Below are 11,456 nucleotides of genomic sequence, written 5' to 3'. Positions count from 1 at the left end.
TAAAGACGATATTAGGGGTATGATTGTTTCAAGTTATGAAAGAACAAAATTACGTTCAAGAAAATTAAAATAAATAATTTTCCAATAATGCACTTACGCCAGCTTGGATATCGTGCCCAAATACAAAATGACATAGTTTGCCCTTTAACTGATGGTACAGAAACAACCCAGTAATCAACCAAATAAATACATAAATGCACAGATCCACATAATTGCACCGATCCTATATCCGAAGCTGCATAAATGCGTGGCAGTCATTGTGCAGAGACAGGGTTAAGGTCTGCAGCAGACAAACAATGACAGTGGACTTTGTCAAACAACTCGGCGATCATGGACCAAGACACGCCTCTCTGACCAGGCTTCAGAAAAGTCATTATAAAAAGAAAATCACAAATTCATTCCCCTTTCACTTCTTAGTTTAAGAGGACAATTAAAGTGCCTCACATTTATTTAAATACATTGCTCTAAGGTATCCCGAAAAGGATCTGAAGTAATCATCCACTGGATTTCACAAAGTAAGTACCTTTCCTACATGCATAGCTTCTCTGCTTAATGTTAGTAACAAACAACGTATGCTGTAACAATGTAGGGTAATTCGGCATGTCAAAATTAAATTATGGATACAATCTGAGAAAGAAGTGTCCTTTCAGAGCGTCATTTCACGGATTATTATGTAATCATGGATATTGTTTTTTTTTTTTTTTAATACAATTTACCTGTACCCTTTCAAATGATTGTACTTCAGTAATTTAAATATTTAATAGTAGATCTTGGAAGATTGAATCGATGTAACACTGCATTTACTGAATCAAGAAATACAGACTAATGTTGAACAATATTATGTAGAAAATGGCAACATTTTAATGTAAACAGGGAATTATGCACACTGCATATATTTGCAATATGATGTAAGTCATTGTATCAAACCTTATGAAAAGAAGTAGTTAAGTACTAAGTACACTTTATCTGCAAGTTGGATAGGTATACTAAATATGTTTATGGTGTATTGGACTGTATTTCTTTTTCATGAGGGATGCTGTATTATTCACTGTCTTTCTCCTGGTTGAGAGAAAGCTTAGGAGAAAATATATTTTTAATATTGCTTTTTGCTCAATGCAATCCCCTTTATTACAGGGGACATATAATAAAGTTCTGTATTGATGACAAATGTTTATAGAAGCTTTGTGAAATTGCATAAAATGGTGTTAGTTATTGAATAATGTTGAAACTGAAAGAAAAGGAAACCAAGATATAAAAAAATGCTGAACAACCTGCTGCCTGAGAAAAGAAGAAAACATGACTGAAGCAATAGGAAGTATTGTTGAAGTTAACTGCACATGTGTAATTATGTGCAGTCACATGCTTCAGTATGTGCTTAATTAAATAACATTGTTATACCTATATGGTCAAAATGAAGCTTCAAATCCGATGGACATGAAGTGAGTGTAGCAATTACATTTCTGTATTACTGACCAATACAAAGTAATGGAGGTGGCTGAGAGATGTCATTAACAATCATGTCACTGGGGGTTGCTGTCCCATCCCCATCTTTCTTTCTTATTTATTCATATTTTGGATCTGCCATTGAGCTGCCCAAATGTACAGAATGGAGATAGTATATATATAGTATTTGTAAGGCATGTACTATTTTAAAGGGGGGAAAGTTACCTCTCTGGAGTACTGCTTCTTGCTGAACTATATCTCTGTTTCTCTCTTTGGCAGCTCCAAAGATGGTCGGACTGAAGCCTTCAGATACCCCCCCCACCCAGGGAGTGAAGTTCCTCAGTGCTGGAACCGCTGCCTGTATCGCAGACCTGTTCACCTTCCCCCTGGACACGGCCAAAGTTAGATTACAGGTAACAGTGCATATTCATCTGCCCTGGCTTTACCACAGGAAACAGCAGTCAGTCATGCAGAAATGTCATCCAATATCACAGAATGGTTTCACAGTATTACATTTTACTCTTCATACATTTCCCACCAGAGCACATTTTCTAAGACAGCTCTTCATGTGTCCTAGATTCAAGGGGAGAAAGTGGCTGCCGAAGCTGCAAGGAACATCAGATACAAAGGAGTGTTCGGGACCATCACCACCATGGTTAAAACAGAAGGACCAAAAAGTCTCTATAATGGGCTAGTGGCTGGACTTCAGAGGCAGATGAGCTTTGCTTCTATCCGCATCGGACTTTATGACACAGTCAAACAGTTGTACACAGGTGGAAAAGACAGTAAGTACAAGCATTTTAAGAATGGTACAGCTTTCTTAAATTGCTAAAGATAGCAATTATCTAGGTTCAAAGTTATGGCAGGATGTTTCTGTTAGTATATATATATATATTATTAAATATGCTAGATTGGGAAATTATTTAACTATTTTATTTCACCACATTTTAATTGAACTCCCCCAGTAATATTATTATTATTATTATTATTATTATTATTATTATTATTATTATTAATAATAATAATAATAATAATATTTCTTGGCAGACGCCCTTATCCAGGGCAATTTACAACATAAGTGTAAAACTAAGTGCAAAAATACAGTTAAGTAAAAGGCATCAATCATTACAAATTCAATTAAACTAAACAGCAATTCAAAATACATTTTACAAATTCCAATTTACAATTTTAACAAGCAAGTACCGTAAGTGATGTCCTACATCCTGGACGGTAAAAGCTAAGTGCTGTCAAGATGTAGGGTCACAGTCAAGGGCTACAGGAAAGGTGCTGTAATATTGTGGTGCAGTGTAAGAGGCCTTGGTTTAACACATAATGTGAATATTTTGCATACTTAAACCTTCTTTCAATGCAAGTTACTTTACATAACTCAATAATATCCAGTGATACTAGTGAAGTAGTTCTCAGCCCTGGTCCTGGGTTTGTGTTCCTTGTCTTCTTATAATGATTCGATCTGCATTTTGATTTGTCGCCCTGGTGTCTAGTTGAACGTGCTGGCAAGACCTGTGTCCTTTTATTTTCTCTCAGACGCTGGTATTGGCATTCGGATCCTGGCAGGCTGCACCACAGGGGCCATGGCAGTGTCTATAGCTCAGCCCACGGACGTGGTCAAAGTCAGGTTTCAAGCTCAGTTGAACCTCAAAGGTGTGGAGAGGCGATACAAAGGCACCCTTCAGGCATACAGGCAAATCTTCAATCAGGAAGGGCTGAGAGGACTGTGGAAAGGTCAGCAGAATCGAGTCTCATCTGCACAGAGTGCTTTTGTTGTTTCTGACAGCTGTAGACAAAATAAGCCTCACAGAGGATGTGTGCAGCTTCTTTCTTGTCATCCATCTAATTGGAGGGTGGTACTGTGTGGTGATCTACCCTTATAATATGGGGCATTTATTAGCAAATGACAATTTCACTGAGTGATAACATCTGACAAGTAACATTAAACATTTTCTAGGGAAACTAAAGTGCATTGGCATGCATTCAAACAACACTATCATTTGTATCTACACATATCTGTGTAAATATTATTTTGTTCTTTACTTTCTTTAGGCACACTGCCTAATATCACCAGGAATGCCCTTGTCAACTGCACAGAACTTGTGACTTATGACATCATTAAGGAGGCCATTTTGAACCACAAACTGCTGACTGGTGTGTTTGCAAATTCTACTTTTTGTTCACTGTTTAGCTGTCTACGCTCTGTCTATCTATATCTCTCCACATGTTCTATAACAACAATCAGATTGTTAATTGTATGTATATAGACATAACCATTCTATTTTGATTTAACCACCTGCGATATGTGAGATACCTAAGGATTCAACTGGACAGCATGTTCATAATTCTAACAAACCTTTAGTGTAAAAATAAATAAATACATTTAATGAAGTTTCTCATTGAGGCACCAGTGTAAACTGAGTACGATGGTGGCTCTTTGACAGGGCTTTTTCAATTTCATGTAGTCTTCCACAGCAACATCACTTTCTCTCTTTTACCTTCAAATGACAGAGAGCAGCTGAATTTGGAAAATAAAGCAAGGCTCTGTGACAGATGTGGCGTAAACTCACCCACCTTAATATACATTTAATATAAGATAATTGTCTGTTATGATAGCCATCACATATAATAACTGAATTACACTTTTTAGTTACATAACACATTGCTATTGTCTATGTCCTTATCAGATTTAGAATAGTAGCATTGAATGTGTCACTTTTCTTGCTGTATTACAGATAATCTGCCATGTCACTTCGTGTCAGCTTTCGGGGCTGGGTTCTGCACTACAGTAATAGCCTCCCCAGTGGATGTTGTTAAGACTAGGTATATGAACTCACCCCCAGGACAATACACAAGTGCGCTAAACTGTGCTTGGACCATGCTCACCAAAGAGGGGCCAACAGCATTTTATAAAGGGTGAGTCCCACACACAGATACAAACTTGTTTCTGTTCTCTACAAGATTAACTCATGCTGCATTAATCTCTCTTTGTTTTTGCTTATTGGGGTGATTAATCAACTTGTGCATATTATATTCTCTTGCAAAAACTGGATTGTAAGAATGACATAAATCAAGGATGCATGAGAAACCAGAGCAGATTACAGATTAGGCTTTAGATCTAGATACTTGAGTTACATTTACAAGCTTTTCTTTTTTAAACATGAAAACCAAACAACCAATGTTGCAAAAAAACAACAACAACAAAACGATTTACTTTTAACTTTGTGCATTTAGCACAGTTAAGCAGTTACATACAATCAGCTGCAGGTTATTTTGCAGGAAAAGCATCCTGCTACCAACAGGACCCTGTTCGTACTCCAAATTTTGATTTTCTTTGTTTTATTTTGCAGATTTGTTCCCTCATTCTTAAGGCTGGGTTCCTGGAATGTAGTGATGTTTGTCTCTTATGAACAGCTGAAAAGGGCAATGATGATGTCCAAGCAATCTATAGAAATTGCTACGTAACTGATCTGCCCCGCTAGAGACAATAACCCCCATGAGTTTTTCCTAGTATGAAAAAAATGCATCTAATGGACCAATCACCCTGTGCAATTTTGAGCCTCAAAAAGACCACTCGGAAGAATAGCCCTGGATGTAACGGCGAAGAAGGAATGCATTATTACAACGGGGAGAATGACATGTCTGAGGGTCTTTCAGAGCCTGAAGTTGTTTATTTAATTACCAAAGGTAATTACTCCTTTGTAAAAAGGGAAAGATGGTTGTGCATGTTAATGTATGCATTGACTGAAAGTAATTAGCCACAAGTGGCTGAGCACAACTGTATCCTCACAGAATTGTGAAAGAGAAAGACGTCCCTGGGAGACAGCAAGAAGGTCCCTTTTCCTCCTGATTCTACAAAGTGGATTCTCAATAAGTTTTAGTTTCTGAATTATTGCAGCCATGCTGGAGCCCTGTTTTCTAGTTTGAGAGTGAAGTTATGTGTATCAGAATTAGGTTCATATATGGAGACTTACTTTATTCTGATTAGGTCTTAAAACCTAAAAGTGAATACTAACCTAGCTGACCAAGAAGCAGTGAGGATTGGAAATGAAACTGGGGCACCGAGCTCCCAAGTCCACAGCAGACTGAATAAATCAGGTTTAGCTTGCTACAACATACATGCTTGTTAATGGAACAGTCATATATATATTTTTTAACCAAAGTACCAATTCACATATTTATATTGACAATTAACCATAATAAAATACATATTTTTAATACAACACTTTATTTGCGTTCTTAATACATTCATGCGAGTATTACACTATTTAGATATTCTATGGTAAATTGGTTGCCTTGATGTTTTAATTTGGAAATTATTCAATGATTCAGCTGGAAAAAGACAAGGTGGTTAGTCCTCTAGAGAAAACAGAAGCCCGGAGGATCACCTAGATTATACATTCAGATTACTTTTCTATTTGATACAAACATTGCATGCATTTCTGAATAATGCACCAGGTCAGAGTCCAAATAGACACAGACACCTTTGTTGCTTTTCCCCCTAAGACATATTTTAAGGAAAAAAGTTTGTTATACACTTACAGGGCTGGATTATGCCTTAACATATATATATTCAATACAAAACAACTAAATTGTGACTTCAAAGGTGTGGAGAGGCGATACAAAGGCCTCTTTTTTATCATGTCCTTGGGTTTACATAAGCAACTTATCAGTAAATATACTTTGTTTTAATTTTACAACAAATGCAAAATGCATAAAATAATTACAATTTAATTCTACTATAAATATTGTCCATCCATCCATCCATTTTCAAAAAACACTTATCCTGGTGAGAGTGGCAGGGAAGCCAGAACCAATCCCCGGCAGGCATAGGGCGCAAGACAGGAATACACCCAGAGTGGGTATAAATAGTGTCTTACAACTAAATTGTTTATATATATATATATATATATATATATATATATATATATATATATATATATATATACTCACCTAAAGGATTATTAGGAACACCTGTTCAATTTCTCATTAATGCAATTATCTAACCAACCAATCACATGGCAGTTGCTTCAATGCATTTAGGGGTGTGGTCCTGGTCAAGACAATCTCCTGAACTCCAAACTGAATGTCTGAATGGGAAAGAAAGGTGATTTAAGTAATTTTGAGCGTGGCATGGTTGTTGGTGCCAGACGGGCTGGTCTGAGTATTTCACAATCTGCTCAGTTACTGGGATTTTCACGCACAACCATTTCTAGGGTTTACAATGAATGGTGTGAAAAGGGAAAAACATCCAGTATGCGGCAGTCCTGTGGGCGAAAATGCCTTGTTGATGCTAGAGGTCAGAGGAGAATGGGCTGACTGATTCAAGCTGATAGAAGAGCAACTTTGACTGAAATAACCACTCGTTACAACCGAGGTATGCAGCAAAGCATTTGTGAAGCCACAACACGTACAACCTTGAGGCGGATGGGCTACAACAGCAGAAGACCCCACCGGGTACCACTCATCTCCACTACAAATCGGAAAAAGAGGCTACAATTTGCACAAGCTCACCAAAATTGGACAGTTGAAGACTGGAAAAATGTTGCCTGGTCTGATGAGTCTCGATTTCTGTTGAGACATTCAGATGGTAGAGTCAGAATTTGGCGTAAACAGAATGAGAACATGGATCCATCATGCCTTGTTACTACTGTGCAGGCTGGTGGTGGTGGTGTAATGGTGTGGGGGATGTTTTCTTGGCACACTTTAGGCCCCTTAGTGCCAATTGGGCATCGTTTAAATGCCACGGCCTACCTGAGCATTGTTTCTGACCATGTCCATCCCTTTATGACCACCATGTACCCATCCTCTGATGGCTACTTCCAGCAGGATAATGCACCATGTCACAAAGGTCCAATCATTTCAAATTGGTTTCTTGAACATGACAATGAGTTCACTGTACTAAACTGGTCCCCACAGTCACCAGATCTCAACCCAATAGAGCATCTTTGGGATGTGGTGGAACGGGAGCTTCGTGCCCTGGATGTGCATCCCACAAATCTCCATCAACTGCAAGATGCTATCCTATCAATATGGGCCAACATTTCTAAACAATGCTTTCAGCACCTTGTTGAATCAATGCCACGTAGAATTAAGGCAGTTCTGAAGGCGAAAGGGGGTCAACACAGTATTAGTATGGTGTTCCTAATAATCCTTTAGATGAGTGATATATATATATATATATATATATATATATATATATATATATATATATATATTTTTTTTTTTTTTTTTTTTTTTTAATTAAACACGCCTCTAAAAACTGGCACACAGGTAATACAAATCAAAATGTTTGAATCTGTATTGACTGTATTCTATGATATGTACCGATATACAGACAAATTAAAGGAAAAACCTGAATAAATGAGTGGAGGAACATAACAAATGCAGATGCCTCCAAACAGGTGTCCTGCATGATACAATTAAGCAATGAACATCCTATCATGCTCGGTAGCATGTATAAAAATGCTGAGCAGGCCCAGTTAACCTTGATTTTGGATCGAGATGGCAAGAGTAAAGGATCTAAGTGACTTTGAAAGAGGGGTCATTATTGGGGCGCGAATGGCAGAAGCCTCAGTCACAAAGACGCTTTTCGACAAGTGGGTGAGTGCATGTGTGGTGACACCAAGAGAACGGTACAGGCCTGACTGCTTAATCCCTACAATTAGGGGGTCCGGAGGCTCTGTTATGCTGTAGGGGGCATTTTCCTGGCATGGTTTGTGTCCACTAGTCACCTTAGAGGGAAGGGTCACTGCAAATCTTTACAAAGTTATTCTGAGTGATCACCTTTATCCTATGGTGAAACATTTCTATCCTGATGGGAGTGGTCTCTTCCAGGATGACAATGCCCCCATCCACAGGGCACGAGGGCTCACTGAATGGTTTGATGAGTATGAAAATGATGTGAATCATATGCTATGGCCTTCACATTCACCAGATCTCAACCCAATTGAACACCTATGGGAGATTTAGGACTGACGTGTTAGACAGCGCTCTCCACCACCATCATCAAAACACCAAATGAGGGAATATCTTTTGGAAGAATGGTGTTCATCCCTCCAGTAGAGTTTAGAGACTCGTAGAATCTGTGCCAAGAGCATTGAAGCTGTTCTGGTGGCTCGTGGTGGGCCAACACAATTTAGAATTGAATGTCGTTAAAAGAAGGACGGGTTTACTCTTTGCACATCATTATTATAATCATAGCAATATATATGATTAACAAAGATTGTCCTTAATTTTTGAAACGGTTTTCAAAAATAGTACGTCTTGAGCACTTTAATTCTTTTCAATCTCATACAAAATTGGAAGCAAACAATCTGGTATTGTACCACAGGTGCATGGAGGTAGAATATTTTGAACTTCTATACTTAAAACATACAGTGAGGGAAAAAAGTATTTGATCCCCTGCTGATTTTGTACGTTTGCCCACTGACAAAGAAATGATCAGTCTATAATTTCAATGGTAGGTGTATTTTAACAGTGAGAGACATAATAACAGCAAAAAAATCCAGAAAAATTAATTTCAAAAAAGTTATAAATTGATTTGCATGTTAATGAGTGAAATAAGTATTTGATCCCCTATCAATCAGCAAGATTTCTGGCTCCCAGGTGTCTTTTATACAGGTAACGAGCTGAGATTAGGAGCACTCTCTTAAAGGGAGAGCTCCTAATCTCAGCTCGTTACCTGTATAAAAGACACCTGTCCACAGAAGCAATCAATCAATCAGATTCCAAACTCTCCACCATGGCCAAGACCAAAGAGCAGTCCAAGGATGTCAGGGACAAGATTGTAGACCTACACCAGGCTGGAATGGGCTACAAGACCATCACCAAGCAGCTTGGTGAGAAGGTGACAACAGTTGGTGGGATTATTCGCAAATGGAAGAAACACAAAATAACTGTCAGTCTCCCTCGGTCTGGGGCTTCATGCAAGATCTCACTTCGTGGAGTTTCAATGATCATGAGAACGGTGAGGAATCAGCCCAGAACTACACGAGAGGATCTTGTTAATGATCTCAAGGCAGCTGGGACCATAGTCACCAAGAAAACAATTGGTAACACACTACGCCGTGAAGGACTGAAATCCTGCAGCGCCTGCAAAGCCCCCCTGCTCAAGAAAGCACATGTACAGGCCCGTCTGAAGTTTGCCAACATCTGAATGATTCAGAGGAGAACTGGGTGAAAGTGTTGTGGTCAGATGAGACCAGAATCAAGCTCTTTGGCATCAACTCAAACCTGCCGTGTTTGGAGGAAGAGGAATGACCCCAAGAACACCATCCCCACTGTCAAACATGGGGGTGGAAACATTATGCTTTGGGGGTGGACAACTGCATCGCATCAAAGGGACGATGGACAGGGCCATGTACTGTCTTGGGTGAGAACCTCCTTCCCTCAGCCAGGGCATTGAAAATCGGTCGTGGATGGGTATTCCAGCATGACAATGACCCAAAACACACAGCCAAGGCAAGAAAGGAGTGGCTCAAGAAGAAGCACATTAAGGTCCTGGAGTGGCCTAGCCAGTCTCCAGACCTTAATCCCATAGAAAATCTGTGGAGGGAGCTGAAGGTTCGAGTTGCCAAATGTCAGCCTCGAAACCTTAATGACTTGGAGAGGATCTGCAAAGAGGAGTGGGACAAAATCCCTCCTGAGATGGTGGCCAACTACAAGAAACATCTGACCCCTTTGATTGCCAACAAGGGTTTTGCCACCAAGTACTAAGTTGAAGGGGTCAAATACTTATTTCCCTCATTAAAATGCAAATAATTTCATAACTTTTTTGAAATGCATTTTTCTTGATTTTGTTGTTGTTATTCTGTCTCTCACAGCTAAAATACACCTACCATTAAAATTATAGACTGATCATTTCTTTTTCAGTGGGCAAACGCACAAAATCAGCAGGGGATCAAATACTTTTTTCCCTCACTGTACAAGCACTGATAAAACATGAGCTGGAAATATGGAGTGAATTCACTGTCAAACTTAGCGAGTGCAGAAATACAACTTTTATGTGCAAAACTGCACTTGCGGTTTTCATTTTATGCTTAAAATTAAATTCTGCAATAGTTCAATCTTGTTTTCACATTTGCAGTCCTCACTGGACACTCAATTCTTGCTGCGCATTTGCAATTCTCTCTTTCCCCGCTTGCAATTATTTTTGACAGTATTTTCACACTGACTTTCATAAACAAAGCATAGATCAGACATCATAGATGATCATTGGCACTATCGATCTCCATTCTCATCAAACATGGCAGACCACACAGCAGCAGAGTCTCAAAACGCGTAACGTGGTTTAATGTCCTTTAAACATAACCATATACTGGTCAAAGTGTGTACGTTTACAGTTTGGCACGTCCTAGTACTATGAATTAAGGATGGAAATGTTTTTACTAACATAAACAATATGATTTCAACATTAAGCCCTGCATATAACCCACATAATTTGAATATCGCTTAATGTAGAAAATGCTCAATGTGGCTTAATGTACTTAATTTAAATTTTGCCATGGATTATCCTCCATATATAACAGTATTATAACACCAGGGGCTGGTTGCATAAACACAGACTAAGGACCCAATTAAATCAAAACTTTGAGCCACCCACTAATAGAAAACTACAAACCTGTATACATCAGAGCTACATTTATGATTAGAAGAAAGTGGCATCTTACTAAAAATGCAACTGAGTACAGTTCTGTAGTTCTCTATTAGCGGATGGGTCAAAGTTTTAATCCGGTGCTAAGTCTTTGTTTTAGTATCATTTTAAGTCCTATAGACACTTAGGGTCGGATTAACTCAAAACTACATTGTAGCGGTTACATTTATGATTACAAGAAACTGGCATCTTACTAACAATGACTGAGTACAGTTGTGTAGTTTTCCATTAGCGGGTGGGTCAAAGTTCTGATTAAATCTGGCCCTTAGTTAAAACCACTGCATGATACAGTCTTTTGTTAGACTGGTCTTACATTGTAAATCATGCAACGTATTCTGGGTATTTTAAG

At 38.6% G+C, this 11,456-nt stretch overlaps 1 protein-coding gene across 1 annotated transcript; it reads left to right on the top strand.

The window, feature by feature from the left end:
- The first annotated feature begins 346 nt into the window (after positions 1-346).
- Positions 347-5,675, top strand: ucp1 (uncoupling protein 1). The gene is made up of 7 exons (XM_066718385.1): positions 347-515; positions 1,723-1,856; positions 2,021-2,228; positions 2,989-3,186; positions 3,505-3,606; positions 4,188-4,368; positions 4,803-5,675. Exons 2-7 carry the CDS (start codon positions 1,731-1,733, stop codon positions 4,915-4,917), a joined length of 930 nt encoding a protein of 309 aa, XP_066574482.1. The 5' UTR covers positions 347-515; positions 1,723-1,730; the 3' UTR covers positions 4,918-5,675.
- Positions 5,676-11,456: the final 5,781 nt, after the last annotated feature.

Source organism: Amia ocellicauda, chromosome 12, assembly GCF_036373705.1.
Source record: "Amia ocellicauda isolate fAmiCal2 chromosome 12, fAmiCal2.hap1, whole genome shotgun sequence".
Lineage (NCBI taxonomy): Eukaryota > Metazoa > Chordata > Actinopteri > Amiiformes > Amiidae > Amia > Amia ocellicauda.
Note: the sequence above shows the minus strand (reverse complement) of the source record. Positions and strands in the feature narration are given on the sequence as shown.

Excerpts from the sequence above, each read along its gene's own strand:
- ucp1 (XM_066718385.1), top strand. The coding sequence starts at position 1,731 with ATGGTCGGACTGAAGCCTTCAGATACCCCCCCCACCCAGGGAGTGAAG. Across the intron at positions 1,857-2,020 it reads CGGCCAAAGTTAGATTACAG|ATTCAAGGGGAGAAAGTGGC; the intron begins GTAACAGTGCAT and ends CATGTGTCCTAG. Across the intron at positions 4,369-4,802 it reads CCAACAGCATTTTATAAAGG|ATTTGTTCCCTCATTCTTAA; the intron begins GTGAGTCCCACA and ends TTTATTTTGCAG.